Consider the following 18,697-nt stretch of genomic DNA (forward strand, 5'->3'; position numbering starts at 1 on the left):
CTAATAACATTTACCATGTTTGCTATACCCTTGATAGCAAGTACAAAATGCCATGCCACATTTAGAAAGTATATGCAACCTGACACTACTGTCAGTCTGCATTTACATTCCTAATGCAGCATGAATTTTTTGTCTTGGCATCAAAGGTAAAGCAAACATTATAAGCAAACATTATACCTTGGTCTATGGTGTCAGCGTGCATTTACTTCCTTACTGTGGCATCACATGTGTTACTTTTTACTTCACATCAAGTGTAAAGCAAACACGATGAGTGTTATTACATGGCTAGTCTGGCTTATAATGGTGGCCCCAGTCCAGCTGTATAATCTTTGCGTGTCATAGCATTTGTATACTTTGCATCAAGAGCAAAAACAAACATAAATGTAATACTTGGTACACTAGTGTATCTTGGTATATCCAGTCTGGATACACTGCCTTTCTGTGGCACGACATTTTTGTACTGGCTGGGGGTCTTCAAATGGTAATAATGGCATATATTGGTGCAGCATGTATGGATATGTATGGGCACAGCCAGCATGGAAATGTTCTATGTACTGGCATTTGTTGTGAGCAAATGCATAATATACTGGAAAATTGTCATGTGCACTGTTGGAAACTTGTATCCGTTGGGTTTTTTCATGTGCCACCGTACACAATTCATTGCAAACTATGTGGCTATTTACCCACTTTTTCATACAAAGTGCTGGAAAATCAACCGTTTTAACAAATTATTTGAAACAAATTCTTAGGGGGAAAGCTTGGTTCAGGCACTCCCGCAGCACTCGATCACTCCCGCATTTTAGACCCATACATTTACACACCTCCAGCCCCTGTAGCGAAGATCAAACGTTGGCAGCCGTGATCATGGGCACTTTATGCAGTCATGTAAGGGGGAACGGACTACATGGCCTGGAGGGAGGGAAAAAGAAACTTGGTATAGGGTTCTGCAGGTCGGTTGAACCCTTTGGGGTGATTATTGTGATGAGGGAGGCGTCCAGGGGCAATATTGCGCCTTCATTACCCCTGTTCCCCCTATGCTCTACTGACAAAGTAATGTCCTCACCCCATCTCATTCTATTGCGCCCTCTGCTGGTAGGATGCTCTTCTCTCTCTCTTTGACTTCTCACGCCACTCCTTAGCTTGCTCATCTTCACTGGCTGCCAATTCAACGCTTTGAATATAATTTTCTTTGTCTCGTCTTCAAAAGTGTTCACGCCCCAGTCCCTCCCTATACCTGCTCTTTAATGTCTTTCTATCATCCTTCTAGAAACCTTTGCTCCAGGTACGTCATTTAGGGGTCGCCAGGGGTCGCATTTGCGACCTCTGTGGTCTCTCTTGCTACCTCTGTCTTCTCCCTTGCTACCCCTAAAAAAAATCACGTTTTTTTTTTAATTGGAGCTCTTCTTTGTTTCTAGAGTGGCTGGCTTTCTTGTTCAGTCTTCTTAAAAAAACAAGGGGTTCCAGAAGTATAACACTTTGAGCGGTGACCCTAAATAAGAAAGAATAGGTATAAAACATCATTTGTCTTTCTGAAAATCGATACAATAATTGCTAGACTCATTTAAGGCACACTTCAGGGGGTGAGTCATTGATTTAGTCTGTTCTTAAACACCTCAAATTAACGATGCATACAAAATCCTCCAAAAAGCATTTAGAGTAGATTAAGTATCCATTTCGGACTACGTATTTCGCTTTTGGCAAGTTGCAGTTGTAGCATGTTTTTTTCTGCCCATACACATGGTGATCCATTCTTGTATGAAATGTATATCACGTTACAGTGAAATTGTCACCATATTTTTTGTTGTGTACTTTGAAACAATGCTATGTGATGCCACTTCCTGTTTTGTCAAGGGGTAAACGGTCGTATTCCATCGCTTCTCGTGATGTCACTTTGCGGTGGGGTCAAATGGCATCGCTTCCTGTATGTCATCAGAGGTCAAGGGTCATGAGATGTCACTTCCGCTACCCCTGGCATCTCAGGCGGTGTTGGCTGGCCCGTGCCACTCTCACGTGTTGGCTCTTTTCAGCTCCTTGCACCAGAGCTCTCGAACTCGATTTTCGTTCCAGTTCCTCTCTTGCCCAATTTAAGAAACGCCTAAAAACCCACCTGCTTCCAACTGACTTTCCTGACACCGCCATGTGCTTTCGATATCGCCAGCTGCTGGGTTTTCGCTTCCATATTTGTACTGTGGTTTTATTCGGTAAAGCGATTTAGATAAAAGCGCTACATAAATAAAATAAATAACTCTGGTTATGATTGTTACTGTAACAAAAAAGTCATAATACCACCAGGAAGGCTACTAAAAAGAAAGATAACAGTGATACAAACCGTTTCCAGGGGGTACTTTTTTTTACAATTATGACTTAAAGGAAGTGGCCCTCCGCCCATCGCCAGTGAGGATGCCCGGGGACCTCAACCTTTAATGTGTCCCTCAGGGCACACATAATCATTTGAAGAATAGGTTATCCCAAACCAGTGGCATTCAAACTTTGTAATAATAACCCCCTCTCCTCTCTCTCCCCCCCCAGTAAAAATATTGTTTCCGCCCTTCTCCCCCACAAGCTATAAAATGCTTATATTTTCTATTAAAAGCAGTCCCTGTAATCACTTTTTAAAGAGCATCGTGCCCCACGCACCCCATGACATCCTTCGGATCCCCCTAGAGGGGTCACCCCAAAGTTTGAAGACCACGGTACTAAACTCCCCCTTGCTATTATGTGATGGACATCCTCGTGGCTCGTGCCCTGCTGAGACATGAGAGACACAAGGCCTCGGCTGAGGCTCCTCAACACTTGCGGCTCATCCAGGCTGACATTTTAGACTGATTAATTCCATAACCCACAGAGATAGGCTAAACTGCTCACGTTTAGCCGGTAGGGGGCGCACACAATCAACAAATCAACAATCAACAAAGCAGACACAGAGAACAAGCAGTTTCTGGAACCTTCATTCCAACCTAAACTCACAGGCTGGGTCAGCAGAGCAGGAGGCGCAGTTTGCTTTTTCTTACTGAGAGATCAGTCGAAATGGGGTCCCCTAATATTGGTCGTAGGGGTAGCTAACTCAGTTAGAAGTCACCCCTACGCCCCCATTGCACCGTATCCCTCCACAGTTGGATGCCAATGGACGGCGTACGCCTCGGTAAGGGAGTTCAACTGATGTAAGCTCTCGCCCTCTCTCTCGTGCGGGTTAAGCCCTTGGGGATGCCAGTGGGCGAGGTGTATTAATGGCATGTGAACACGTCTGCTGAATAATGCCTTTTAGAATAAGGTCGATAAAATAAGGACCGCACAAAGGGGAGGCAGTCAAAGCGTTCCTACTTCACTGACTAAAGGAATCAATGCAACCAGCACTGCCCCCTTCACTAACAGAATCAATGTATCCAGCACTTCCTCCTTCACTAACAGAATCAATGTATCTAGCACTTCCTCCTTCACTAACAGAATCATGTATCTAGCACTTCCTCCTTCACTAAAAGAATCAATGTATCTAGCACTTCCTCCTTCACTAACAGAATCAATGTATCTAGCACTTCCTCCTTCACTAACAGAATCATGTATCTAGCACTTCCTCCTTCACTAACAGAATCAATGTATTTAGCACTGCCTCCTTCACTAACAGAATCAATGTATCTAGCACTTCCTCCTTCACTAACAGAATCAATATATCTAGCACTTCCTCCTTCACTAACAGAATCAATGTATCTAGCACTTCCTCCTTCACTAACAGAATCAATGTATCTAGCACTTCCTCCTTCACTAACAGAATCAATGTATCTAGCATCTCACACTCCCTCCTTCACTAACAGAATCAATGTATCTAGCACTTCCTCCTTCACTAACAGAATCAATGTATCTAGCACTTCCTCCTTCACTAACAGAATCAATGTATCTAGCATCTCGCACTTCCTCCTTCACTAACAGAATCAATGTATCTAGCACTTCCTCCTTCACTAACAGAATCAATGTATCTAGCACTTCCTCCTTCACTAACATAATCAATGTATCTAGCACTTCCTCCTTCACTAACAGAATCAATGTATCTAGCACTTCCTCCTTCACTAACAGAATCAATGTATCTAGCACTTCCTCCTTCACTAACTGAATCAATGTATCTAGCATCTCGCACTTCCTCCTTCACTAACAGAATCAATGTATCTAGCACTTCCTCCTTCACTAACAGAATCAATGTATCTAGCACTTCCTCCTTCACTAACAGAATCAATGTATCTAGCATCTCGCACTTCCTCCTTCACTAACAGAATCAATGTATCTAGCACTTCCTCCTTCACTAACAGAATCAATGTATCTAGCACTTCCTCCTTCACTAACAGAATCAATGTATCTAGCACTTCCTCCTTCACTAACAGAATCAATGTATCTCGCACTTCCTCCTTCACTAACAGAATCAATGTATCTCGCACTTCCTCCTTCACTAACAGAATCAATGTATCTAGCACTTCCTCCTTCACTAACAGAATCAATGTATCTCGCACTTCATCTTTCACTAACAGAATCAATGTATCTCGCACTTCCTCCTTCACTAACAGAATCAATGTATCTCGCACTTCCCCCTTCACTAACAGAATCAATGTATCTAGCACTTCCTCCTTCACTAACAGAATCAATGTATCTAGCACTTTCTCCTTCACTAACAGAATCAATGTATCTAGCACTTCCTCCTTCACTGACAGAATCCATGCAACCAGCACTACCTGCTTCACTGACTAAAGGAATCAATGCAACCAGCACTTCCTCCTTCACTAACAGAATCAATGTATCTCGCACTTCCTCCTTCACTAACAGAATCAATGTATCTCACACTTCCTCCTTCACTAACAGAATCAATGTATCTCGCACTTCCTCCTTCAATAACAGAATCAATGTATCTCACACTTCCTCCTTCACTAACAGAATCAATGTATCTAGCACTTCCTCCTTCACTAACAGAATCAATGTATCTAGCACTTTCTCCTTCACTAACAGAATCAATGTATCTAGCACTTCCTCCTTCACTGACAGAATCCATGCAACCAGCACTACCTGCTTCACTGACTAAAGGAATCAATGCAACCAGCACTTCCTCCTTCACTAACAGAATCAATGTATCTCGCACTTCCTCCTTCACTAACAGAATCAATGTATCTCGCACTTCCCCCTTCACTAACAGAATCAATGTATCTAGCACTTCCTCCTTCACTAACAGAATCAATGTATCTCGCACTTCCTCCTTCACTAACAGAATCAATGTATCTAGCACTTCCTCCTTCACTAACAAAATCAATGTATCTCGCACTTCCTCCTTCACTAACAGAATCAATGTATCTAGCACTTCCTCCTTCACTAGCAGAATCAATGTATCTAGCACTTCCTCCTTCACTAACAAAATCAATGTATCTCGCACTTCCTCCTTCACTAACAGAATCAATGTATCTAGCACTTCCTCCTTCACTAACAGAATCAATGTATCTCGCACTTCCTCCTTCACTAACAGAATCAATGTATCTCGCACTTCCTCCTTCACTAACAGAATCAATGTATCTCGCACTTCATCTTTCACTAACAGAATCAATGTATCTAGCACTTCCTCCTTCAATAACAGAATCAATGTATCTAGCACTTTCTCCTTCACTAACTGAATCAATGTATCTAGCACTTCCTCCTTCACTGACAGAATCAATATATCTAGCACTTTCTCCTTCACTAACAGAATCAATGTATCTAGCACTTCCTCCTTCACTAACAGAATCAATGTATATAGCACTTTCTCCTTCACTAACAGAATCAATGTATCTAGCACTTCCTCCTTCACTGACAGAATCCATGCAACCAGCACTACCTGCTTCACTGACTAAAGGAATCAATGCAACCAGCACTTCCTCCTTCATTAACAGAATCAATGTATCTCGCACTTCCTCCTTCACTAACAGAATCAATGTATCTCGCACTTCCCCCTTCACTAACAGAATCAATGTATCTAGCACTTCCTCCTTCACTAACAGAATCAATGTATCTAGCACTTTCTCCTTCACTAACAGAATCAATGTATCTAGCACTTCCTCCTTCACTGACAGAATCCATGCAACCAGCACTACCTGCTTCACTGACTAAAGGAATCAATGCAACCAGCACTTCCTCCTTCACTAACAGAATCAATGTATCTAGCACTTCCCCCTTCACTAACAGAATCAATGTATCTCGCACTTCCCCCTTCACTAACAGAATCAATGAATCTAGCACTTCCTCCTTCACTGACAGACTCCATGCAACCAGCACTACCTGCTTCACTGACTAAAGGAATCAATGCAACCAGCACTTCCTCCTTCACTAACAGAATCAGTGTATCTAGCAATTCCCCCTTCACTAACAGAATCAATGTATCTAGCACTTCCTCCTTCACTGACAGAATCCATGCAACCAGCACTTCCTCCTTCACTGACAGAATCCATGCAACCAGCACTACCTGCTTCACTGACTAAAGGAATCAATGCAACCAGCACTTCCTCCTGCACTAACAGAATCAATGTATCTAGCACTTCCTCCTTCACTAACAGAATCAATGTAACCAGCACTTTCTACTTCACTGACAGAATCAATGTAACCAGCACTTTCGCATTCACCAACATAATCAATGAAATCAGCACCCCAACCCCATCACACACTAACAGAATTAATGCAACTGGCACTTCCTCCTTCACTGACTAACAGAAACAATGTAACCAGCCCTTCCTCCTTCACTAACAGAATCAATGTACCCAGAACTTCCTCCTTCACTTGCCAGAAAGATCAATCTAACAAGCACTTAACAAGCACTTAACCAAGGGGCTGCTTTGCTGCTTCTCATGTCTGGATGTTTAAAATTCGAGTCTGTTGGTTTTAAGTTTCTTTTTGATGGGGAAATCGAAAATCAATATATTACTACTACTGGCTGCATCAATGGACTTGCCTCGGCCACCAGCTCCCCGTTCTCGGCGTGGACCCGGGCCACAGCTCCCAGATCCTTACAGTGGCTGAAGACTTGATACAACTCACTGTCCCGCAGCATGTACTGGTCCTTGTAGGTCATGAACATCTGGAACGAGTTAACCCCCTTCTCCCTCACCAGGGTCTCCATCTCCGCTTTCACCTGGACAGGACGAGAGAAAGGCGGAAACAGATTGGACATGTTATTATACGTGTTTCTACCGTCCCATATCTTCATCAGTGCCCTGTTCTTCAGTGTGCTTCTTTACTGTGTATGCTCGTGTTTTTTTGGGTTAAAATAATTCAAACTTGCTCTGAAGTGACCCTCAATGTACTTACACCATACACTAGTCTACTGATAAAAAAGCACTGATGTAAAGACACGTCCTCATATCTACAAAGTGACACCCCAAAGTAATTCAAACACTTCTTTGTAATGAGGTATTTATTCTGCCAGCTTTCGGAAGCTTAAGTGCCAGGATTCAATCGCCTGTAAAAAGTACAAAACTCATCAAACAACTCTGTTCATCTGAGTTATGCACAGGAATTATTTTTAAAAAATTGACAGAATTCTCCAAAGAGTAACCGGACTTGCAGAAGTCACAACTATTTTTGTGCAATGTTTAAATTCTTAAAATGCATAAAAAAGTGAGAAACTAAAATTGTTACTTAGGTAATCACATGATCATTTTGTCGATTGTAAATGAGAATTAAATATGTTGCATTTTTTAAAGGTACATTTAAAACAGTCTTGGCCAGTAAATAAAATGGTATTGCTAAGCTATGAACAATCCACCTCAGGGTGCAGACAAAATCTAAGATCATGGCTCTGCGGGACCTGGGTCCCATTTTAGCTCTCTGCCTGATGCTAGGTGAGGAGGGGGCGCCAGACGTAGTTCCTTTGCTCCCGGTGCCTAGAGAGACACCCTGCCACAGCCCTACCTCACTGAGGACACCCAGGGGTGCAGACACAGCTGGCGCTGCTGCTGGGCCTCTTACGAAGACGACAGATGCCTGCCATTTTGGGCTGTCCTTAATTGTGAGTAGGGCGTCGGGTCTCGCAGGCCAGTGGGGTCCTTGAAGGGACCTTCAAGTAGGCAGGGACTATTGACAAGGTAATAAGCCCCTTCTCCCACAGGTGTTCCACTTCTTGGGGGTGTTCCAGTACTGAGGGGTTGAGAGTTCTTGGCTTGGGGTTGAGGGTCTAGTGAGTGTCTGGGCCAGGAAACAGCAGCGTCGCTGGTCGTTATGGCAGCAATGGAGAAGAGTTTCTACATGGACTTTGATTACTCGCCTAAGATGGCGCTCGCCTGCTACAGCAAGGTGTAGAGTAGGCACCTATTCAGCGCTTTCAAGATGGCGCCCGATCTGCAACGCTTCTCGGATGCCAGACACTGCACTACACCGCAAGACATAAAAGCACTTACTTGGTAAGCAGCGGCGCGTCGCTTCGCTTCGCTGTGCAAGCCTTACGCGAGTTTCCTGCATTCTCTTGTTTCTTGCTTTTTTTCCTGCTCTGGCTCCTGTGTTCCTGCTTCCTACGCTATTGCTTCCTTTTCCTTCCGCGTTCCACTACTTGTATATCTGTAGTCCTTTAGTTCTCCTGGTTTTCCGCATTGGTTCCGTGATGTCCGCATTCTGCCCGATTCCTGCTTCATTCTTGCCTCGCCCCGGCCAGCAGTCGACAAATCATTCTATTTTATCCAAGGGTTTTTCTACCCCGCAGGGTTTTCCCTTGAGTGCTTCTCCTGGGGATTCCACTCATCCTGTTGCCTTCAGGAGGACAGAGGCTCCTTGCGAGACATTCTTTTGTCAGCTATACGGCACTGGGACGCCAGGTTAGTGCTCGCTTTCAATTGCTAACTGCCTGGGCTTGTGGTGAAACTGGACTGCCAGACGTCTGAGATTTAGAGGTAAAGTTCCTGGTCCAGCTTTGTCTTCCGGAAGGTAGGCTTTCCCCAATCCAAGATGGAGGGGAAGGCCAGGAAGAATGCCCAGATTATAATTGGTAATTTCCATTCCCCCAGGTCAATGATGAGGTTTCCACTCCACCTCACAGCCGTACTTTATCAAATCTCCCCATCCCCTTCATACCTTATGGTGGGCAGACAACATCCTTTGCACCCCTTCTGGGGTATAAAGGACTTTGCCAGAGGTAGCACCTCCCGTTAGTCTCCAATACATAGGCGCATAATAATCCGGGCCTTGGAGGGATGGAATTGGGTAAAAGGATGAGCGAGGCAACTCGGGCAATGGGAATCGGCCTCATTACGAGTTGGGTGGTGCAGGTTAAAAGTGGCGGTATTACTGTATACTGCCGCATTACCGCACTGCCCAACTCTGAGTTGGTCGGGAAGTTGGAGGAGTCACCTCTAGCCATGAGCTGAAGGTAAACGTGCCACCTTTCTGCCTGATTTAGTCTGAATTACCGTAGAGATACCACCAAACCTATGATGAGGCCATAGGCGTTGCCCCTGGTCCCTGCCCTCATCCCCTTCCTCACTAATGAGGACATACCATCTATCAGGGGCCTGGGCTCCACAAAAAGAGATTACAAACTCAGAATAATGCAACACCATGAATTATCCAAAACCAAAATTCGAGTGTGCGCGTTCTGAGTGGAAAGAATCACTGAGACTCATTCACCACATCAACAAGCCACTTGTAACTTACAATGAGACATGAACGTAGACCGAGAAGCCCACCTTGCTGCCCGGAAGATGGCAATAGGAGGGGCTCCAAGAGCCGCTACCCAGAAGGCAGCCACACTCCTGGTCGGTCGACCCTGCACAGTCAGCGGGGGAGGCACTCCTGCCACCTCGTAAGCTTTGGCAATACACAATCCTATCCATCTACCTAAAGTGGCTACAGAGGGCTACCTTGGCGGGCTAGAGTTTCTAAGAGCCAAAAGCGGGCTATCCCACTTCCAGAGCGGTTCCGTTCTAATTGGATAGATCTGCTCTACTCTTTTTAGATCTGGGAATCTTCTCTTTGGTCCTCTGTATCTGCCTCTGAACACAGCGATGCAGGCAAATTCACTTCCTGATCTAAATAAAGGGGGAGAAAACCTTAGGCAAAGACCCTGCCCCCCCCAGGTAGAATCCGCAAATAGTCCACGCAACAGGATAAGGCATCCAGATCTCCCAGTCTTGTTACATATGAAACTGCCACAGATGATCACAGACGATCGAAGGGGGGGGGGGGACCTGGGAGAGCACCCAGGACCAAAGGTTGTTCCAATGAGGCACCAGCAATTATCTAGAAGGGTCTCGGCAAAGGAACCCTTTCAGTACCCTCCACACCATCCAATAGGCCAATCCTCCTCATGGAAGTCTAACAGCCTTTACTGCTGCCCATTGAGCCTCCATTGTAGCCAATGCCATCCCTTTGTCCGATCCCTCTTGCACCAAATCCAAAATGTTCGGAGGGTGATATTCAAAAGGATCCGGGTCTTTCTTTAAACACCGGCTCTAAATCGTAGGGCCAGTGGTGAGCAGACTTCTTAGGCATCGTAGGCCACCTCGTCCTCTGAAGAACCTCAGCAGCTTCGAAGGAGACACAGAACTGTTGGAGTCCTTCCCTTTCAATAACCAGGACACCAGGGTCAGCCTGGACAACTTCATTCTGGCCAAGCAAGGGAAACTCCAAGGATGGCGCAACACACGTGCCACAACTAGCTGCTCAATCACTGCAAACAGAACTCTCCAAGGCCAATAAAGAACTAGTAGATCACCTTCATTTTGGATTGTTCTTTAGAGGATAGCTCAGCGGCAACGTGCTTGCCTTGGAAGCAAAACAAGACGGAGCAACACAGGTTCGATCCCCGGGTCTGCGCTTAGAAACCTCCGGGTATTAAGCGCGTTATACATAACCTATCATCATGATAATAGGGCTCATTATAGGTTTTCTGCCAGAATACCGGAAAACTGTCTTACCATTACCGCCGCTTGGTCTGGTGAAATGTCCACTGGATTACGAGTGCCGGTAGATGGTGTAACTACCCATTTCATGGAGTCCCATTGGCCTCAATGGGGGAGTTTCTGTTATTACAGGTGCCTGTAATACCAGCAATTATTGCCGGTAAGGTGGCAGAATGACCTCCAGCTATTAGCTTGGCGGATTGCTCAAAGTTTCCTTCGGGTGGAAGATTTCTTGCTTTCCCGCGTAATCCATAGTCCTTCTGCAATCACACCCTTCCATTAAGCCAACCCCCCAACCACGCCCGCCGGCGTGTTTTAATTAGCTCTGGGTCCTCTGGCCTTAGGAGAAACGTTATCTCCATGTTCTCCTTTTTCATCCACCATTGTACTAGTCCCTTAACTCCTGTGCTACCAGAATCCTTGCTGCGTAAAGCTGTGGGTGAAGATTCCAATGGTCCAGGAGGTCCACAATGAGTGGCTGAAGTACAGAAGGATGCTGGACGCCATGTCCCTCATGGCCCCAGCCATTCTCTTGCAGCAGCTCACTGTTCTTCCAGCAAGGCCCCCAGTCGCCTCCCGAGCTTGATTGCTCTCATCTGGGGCAGGGAGACTAAAGCAACGGTCATGGCAAAAGTCACCCCAATGAATTCTAGGAATCGAGACAGGAAGGGATGGGATTTGTCGCAGCTGATGAGGAATCCCATCTTTGTGACCCCTGTCTGTTCTCTTGAGGCATTCGTTGTTGCTTCTTTGTGAGATGTCCTCTGAACGAGCCATTCCTAGGAATAGAGATGAATGCAGATGCCTTTAAGGTGTAACGCTGCCACCACTTGGACCACCTCCTGTTTGTTGGTTTGTTTATTCATTTGTGATGCACACCAGACCCGAGGGTATCAGGGCACAGAGGTTACAGGAAAATTCACAGCTTGGTTTATAGGAATAAGTTACACATGGCAAACAGAATGGATAATGGTACAGGTACAGGAATAAGTTACACATGGCAAGCAGAATGGATAACAGGTAATAAGTATGAAACAATACACACAAAGATGGGCGCAAAAGCAGAGCGTGCCTTGTAAGAGCATAATGGCAACATCAGGCGGTAAGTGTAGGTAGTGTGGAGGCCGGACCTTAAAGATCAATAGACTTAAGCCAGTTGATGCAGTTAAGTCTAAAGTTCTGGTAAAAGTGATCTTCTCGGATTGAGGGCGGCAGGGCGTTCCATAACTGGGCCGCTTTGACAGGAAAACTGCTACCTCCAACTGTGGATAACTTAAATCTCGGAATGGTGAGGCCGTTAGTATTGACTAGTCTAGAGGGTCTGATAGAAGTCCTTCTATAGAATCGTTCAGAGAGATGGCTAGGAGCAGCATTATTCAGAGCTTTGTGGGTAAGTGAAGCAGGTTTTAACTGGATTTTGAGATGGGTCCAGAGCCAGTTGTTTTGACGCCTAATCTCAGATATATGATTTCTCCTAGCCACGCCGAGGGCCGCTCTAAGGGCATTATTTTGGAGGGTTTGGATTCTCCTGATGATAGTTTTATTGGAGCCAATGTAAAGGGCGGTGCAATAGTCCAACCTGGAGAGAATGAGGGCTCTTGCCAAGATGCTGCAACTATTATCAGACAGAAAGGGTTTGCCGGTTCTAATAAGTTTACAAGTGCAAGCGGTGGCAGAGGCCATGGCCTTCAATTGTTTGGAAACGGAGAGAGTGGAGTCACGGTAAAAACCTAGGGTTTTTACCTCACTAGCCACTTTGATGAGGTTACCATCAATTATGAAGGAGGAGTATTCATGGCCTAGTTTTTGAAGGTTGGTAGGGGAACCCAGGATGATGAGCTCTGTTTTATCATCATTCAGTCATAGACCATGCGTTGCCATCAATGCCTGGGTGATGAGGTAGACTCTATTCACCAAGGCCAAATCCTTAACGTAATCCCCTGAAAGTGGGAGGAGAATCTGAGTATCATCTGCGTAGTTGGTGTAGGTGATACCCAGATGGTCCAGATCATGGAAAAGAGGTTTGGGGAATATGTTGTACAATGTGGGAGGGATGCAGGATCCCTGGGGCACCCCACAGGTAATGGGGATGGGGTCTGCGGCTGCTGAAGGGGAGAAGACCCTCATGGTCCTATCACTTAAAAAAGACTCAATCCAGACTATAGCCTCCTTGGAAAAGTGTCCGGCCAGGTCTAGATGGCTACATGGGATTTTGTGGACCACAAGGTCAAATGTGGCAGAGAGGTCAAGTAGGAGAAGGAGGGCTGATTTCCCCTTGTCCCTTAGCTCATCGACTTGGGCCTTCAGGTCGATGAGGTCAGTTTCTGTTCCGTGTTGGGGACGGAAACCTGATTGTCGAGCTCCTGAAGGGTGGTGTAGTTCCAAAAATGTCTGCATTTGAAGGTATGCTACCTTATCTAATATTTTTAAGAGAAAGGGTACTGTCATGATGGACCAATAATTAGTTGGTATTAGTTGGTCTAGAGTTTTTTTTTTTTTTTATCAAAGGGATCACCCATGATTCTTTGAGGTTGGTGGGGATGGTGACATACGCGAATGAGGGATTGATATGTTTTGAGATAAAGGGGGCACGTTCCCTCGCTGCATCCTTTATAAGCTGGGCTGGACAGAGGTTGCCCTGTGTCACGCTACGCTCACGCGCGCCACTTACCTGTTCTGGGGTCCCGGTTCTTCGGCCACGAGGGTCTCCCTCGTGGAGACTGTATCCGCGCTGGCGTCTTCCCTCGCGACGCCCCGCGGTCCGGGTCGGCTCCATGGGCGCGGCCATCTTGAATGTTCTGCGCATGCGCGGATCGTCAGTATCCGACGTTCTGCGCATGCGCAGTAGCGGGAGCTTGCGTTCCAAGCCTCGCCTTGGCCCGGAACTTTAAAGAGGCTCCGTACACACGGAGACTTGCGTCTCAACGTGATTCTTCCGTGTGTACGCTGCTGGAGCCTTGCTTGTCTCTGCCTCCAGTTCCCTACCTGTTTGTGCTTACCTGCCTAGCCTGCTTCTCTGTATTCTTCTTGGGTCCCCAGTCCCAGTCCTTCCTGCCTACTGCCCTTCTCCTACCCCTTGCCTGCCCCCTGATTCTATTACTGGGGTTCTAGCTGGCCTGTCTGGGTCTTCCTTCCCCTGCTCCTTCTTCTTGGAGTTTTCTTCCCTGGGTGGGCTGTTCTTCCTGCCTCCTCCTGCCTGTGCTGTGCCCTGCCGGTATCTGTGCTCTACCTTCCGGAGGAGTTCTGAAGACTCGCTTTTGGATCTGCTTACTGGACTCTGCTTGGCCTTCTCTGTCAGTGGTAACACTGTCTCAACGTCACGCTAATACAGAGAAGGACCCCTCGTGGCGTTGGGAGCTGATTCAGTCCCATCCTCTCGTTAATCGTCAGGAGGGGGTTGGGTCGGTTCCTAGCGTTGCACTTTCCTCGGCTGTGATTCATCGACATACTGGCAGCCTCAACTCAGCGCTCTCCAGTAAAGAAAGGTAATTTAAGCTCTCGTGACGCATCTTATAACAGATTGAGACGCCTATCCACCAGTCTCGACATGGATGATCTGCGAGAAGTACGTGATGAGATGCGAGCCATGCGTCTTGAGATGACTGCCCTTCGACAGGAGAACGACACCCTCCGTCAGGCGATGGAGCGGGGTGTGCATGTACCTCCCCAACCCGAGAATTCCATGGCCTATACAACCCCCATGAAGTTCGATGGTGATCCACGTCAAGTAGCAGAGTTTTGTACCCATTGTAGGATCCATTTTCAGTTCCGGTCAAGTCATTTCAGCCAAGACAAGGCAAAGATTGGTTACATCCTTGGAAATCTGACTGGCAATGCTCTTGCCTGGGCCGCTCCTCTGGTTTCCTCCAACAGTCCCTTGTTAGGGGATTTCGCTGCCTTCGAGAAGGCCTTCTTGGATGTTTTCAAACCGCCTAATTTGGCAGCCATGGCCCAGAATCAGCTAATGGACATTAAACAAGGATCTGGAGACATAATACACTACATTAGTCGGTTCCGACAGTTAGCAACTGACTCTCAATGGCCTGAAGTCACTCAGAAAACGTTATTCCGCCGTGGACTACGAGATGAGTACAAGGACGAATTGCTACATATACCTGAGCCAGAAACATTACCCGCATTGTTGGAACAGGTCCTCCGCATTGATCACAGGTTGGCCGAAAGACGAAGTGAACGTCGCCGAACGGACCGATACCACCCAGGGCCTTCGGTACACCCTTCAGGATCGACCTCCACCACCGACACAGGACCCGAACCTATGCAACTGGGAGCCATTCGTGGACCATTGTCTGAAGCGGAAAGGAAGAGAAGGCGCCGGCAAAACCTGTGTTTATACTGTGGTGGTTCCGGCCATTTCTTAAGCATCTGTCCACTGCGTCCTTTGAAGAAGCAGGAAAACTGACAGGCCCGCTGTATGGTGAGAAGGCAGCGGCGGGCCGTTCTTTTGGATCAGACCTTCCTCCTATGCAGTCAGTGCCTTTATTGGTCTTAGAAGTAGGCATCGCCTGGCAAGGAAAATGCTTGAAGACTCGGGCTCTTTTGGATTGTGGTGCATCGGGTAATTACATCGATGTCTTGTTTGCAGCATCCAACGGGATCCAGTTGCACCGCAAGGAACAACCTGCGGTGGTAGAGGTGATTGATGGTACTCCCTTGTCCTCTGGCCCGGTGTGTCAACATTCCGATCCTCTTTGGCTATCAGTGGAAGGGCATCTAGAACGGATCTCATTTGATGTCATCAAGTCTCCTTCTTTTCCGGTGGTACTCGGTCTACCTTGGCTACTCTATCACGACCCTCAAGTCAATTGGACTTCCAGAACCCTAGTCTTTTCCACTTCCCGTTGTCCTCGGGATTGTCGTCTTCTAGAATCCTTTCCAACAGCCTTGGGGTCTCCAGCTCTTACGACTACCTTTGATTGTCTATGTGTCACTCAGTCTGTACCGCAGGAATATGTTGAATTCCTTAAAGTGTTTTCAGAACCAGAGAGCATACCGCTACCACCTCACAGGCAGTTTGACTGCTCCATTGACATTCTACCTGATGCAGTAATTCCCCATGGCAAAGTCTACTCCTTAACGCAAACTGAAAAGAAGGTTCTACATGAATACATCCAGGAGTGCCTCAGTAAGGGCTACATTGCACCGTCTAAATCCCCTGCGGGTTTTCCACTGTTCTTTGTCAAGAAGAAGGAGGGCACTTTGCGCCCTTGTATCGATTACCGGCAATTGAACGAGATCACGTGCAAGGACAGGTACCCCCTACCTCTCATCAGGAACATCATTGAGTCTCTAAGATCTGCCCGGATTTTCACCAAGTTGGATTTGAGAGGGGCCTACCACTTGGTGAGAATAAAGGAGGGTGATGAGTGGAAGACGGCCTTCAAGACTCCCTTTGGACACTATGAGTATAGGGTAATGCCCTTTGGACTTTGCAACGCCCCGGCCGTCTTCCAGCGATTTATGGATGTTGTCTTTTCGGATCTTGTTGGAGTTTCAGTGTGGGTATACTTGGACGATATATTGGTTTTTTCCTCTACCCGCATGGATCATGTCACGCACGTTCAGGAAGTGCTACGAAGACTAGCCGCCAACCATCTGTACGCCAAGGTTGAAAAATGTCAGTTTCATCAGGAAAGCTTAGAGTTTCTTGGCTATGTTATCAACAGCACTGGAGTACGAATGGACCCCACGAAGTTACGGGCCATACATGAATGGAAACAGCCCCATGACATAAAATCGCTACAACGATTCCTAGGCTTCGCAAACTTCTACCGACGCTTCATTTCTAATTTCTCTCATCTTACCACCGTGCTAACTCGCCTGACTAGCAATAAGGTTCCCTTTTTCTGGGATTCTCTAGCTGAAGCGGCTTTTCGAGATTTGAAGAAATCCTTTACTACGGCTCCAATTCTAAAACATCCAGATGATGAGAGACCGTTTGTAGTGGAAACCGATGCTTCAGACTTTGCAATTGGTGCGGTCCTATTACAGCATGATTCGGACACAGAGACGGAACATCCTGTGGCATATTTCTCACGGAAGCTAACACCCAGCGAAAGAAACTACGCTGTCATCGAGAAGGAACTTCTAGCAATAAAAGCAGCCTTCGAGGAATGGCGCCATCACTTGCTGGGAGGTAGATATTCAGTGGAAGTGCGCACAGATCACCGTAACCTTCAATTTTTACGTTCCCTGCAATGCAGAACCTCCCGGCATGCTCGTTGGGCCTTTTTCTTCTCTCAGTTTGATTTTGTGGTGACATACATACCCTGTTCACAGAATATAAAGGCTGACGCCCTGTCTCGTTCTTTGGAGAAAGACATCGAAAGCGCCAAGAGCCCAGAACCCTTGATTGCCTCGAAGCACTTTTTGTCGATGCTGACACCTTGGCTCCATCAACTACAAGATGCCACCCAGACGGATCCCTCCAGGTCTAAGATATTGCAACTTGCTGATGTCAGTGAACGTAACGGTTGTTTGTTCTTTAAGGATCGCCTGTACGTACCCACGTGGGACCTCCAGAGGATTGTCCTACAAAATAATCACGACTCCGTTGTTTGCGGTCATCGTGGGGTCAAAACCACTCAAGAACTGGTTGCACGGCAATTTTGGTGGCCCGGATGGGCCAAGCTGGTCAAACAATACGTGGATTCCTGTCCGGTATGCGCTCAAACCAAGATACCTCGCAAGAAACCTCTTGGTCTTCTACAACCCACACCTGCACCGCCTTACCCATGGCATACTATAGCCACGGACTTTATAGTCGAACTACCACTCTCGGGTGGGCATACGTGCATCATGGTGGTGGTAGACTGTTTCTCCAAGTTGGCTCATTTCGTTCCCTTTCCTAAACTACCCTCTGCCTCTCAGATGGCGCAACGTTTCCTCCATGAAATATACCGTCTTCACGGCCTTCCTGAGAAGATATTGTCGGATCGTGGCTCTCAGTATATTTCTTCTTTTTGGGATCAATTGTGTCGTCATTTGAATATCCAGCGAGCTTTGAGTTCCGGTTATCATCCCCAAACCAACGGGCAAACCGAGCGGACTAATCAAACCCTAGAGCAGTACCTACGATGCTACGCAAATGCCACTCAAGACAACTGGTCGGGTTGGTTGGACACCGCTGAAGTGGCTTACAACAATGCTGTCCATTCTGCTACAGGACTCAGCCCTTTTTTTTGTTCTGTCGGTTTGCATCCCAAGTTGCTTCCTGTTCGTCCTACACTTCCCAGTGCGGTTCCGTCGGCTGATGCCATGGTGTCTCTCATCCACGACCAGCATCGTCTAGCGGCCAGTACCCTGGCGGTGGCACAAGTACGCATGAAGGACCAGGCCGATAAACGGCGGAGGCCTGAGCCCGACCTTCGGGTGGGGGATAGGGTATGGCTCTCTTCCAAGAACTTACCAGTTCGCAATCTGCCCGTGAAACTGGCTCCCCGCTTTTTTGGCCCATTTCGCATCATTGGGCGGATTTCTCCTGTTGCCTTTCGTTTGTCCCTGCCGCCTTCTTGGCGGATTCATCCTGTCTTTCACGTTTCGCTCCTGAAACCCTGTATTCCTGATGTTTTGGGGCGTCCCTGTTCCCGTCCTGCCCCGGTCTTGGTTAGGGGTGTTCCTGAGTTTGAGGTACAGGAGATTTGTGATTCCCGGATCAGGCGCGGGGTGCTACAATTTCTGGTCGGTTGGAAGGGCTATTCGGCTTGTGACCGCACTTGGGAACCTCGTTCCTCTGTGCATGCCCCACGCTTGGTTCGGGACTTCTACCTCCGTTATCCCTGGAAGCCTGGTGCCCC

General features: G+C 47.0%; 1 protein-coding gene across 6 annotated transcripts in view; it reads right to left on the reverse strand.

Annotated features, from left to right (window-relative positions):
• Nucleotides 1-18,697, reverse strand: part of DPYSL5 (dihydropyrimidinase like 5) — a 531,970-nt gene that overhangs the window by 129,033 nt on the left and 384,240 nt on the right. For 5 of the 6 annotated variants that reach the window (XM_069605551.1, XM_069605549.1, XM_069605552.1 and 2 more), the window contains one exon: nucleotides 6,947-7,126. In XM_069605551.1, coding sequence (XP_069461652.1) covers nucleotides 6,947-7,126 — 180 coding nt within the window. Of the gene's footprint in view, nucleotides 1-6,942; nucleotides 7,127-18,697 lie in introns of all 6 variants that reach the window. The other variant, XM_069605550.1, reaches the window with a different exon arrangement.

This window comes from Ambystoma mexicanum, chromosome 4p, assembly GCF_040938575.1.
Source record: "Ambystoma mexicanum isolate Mex_15411 chromosome 4p, UKY_AmexF1_1, whole genome shotgun sequence".
Lineage (NCBI taxonomy): Eukaryota > Metazoa > Chordata > Amphibia > Caudata > Ambystomatidae > Ambystoma > Ambystoma mexicanum.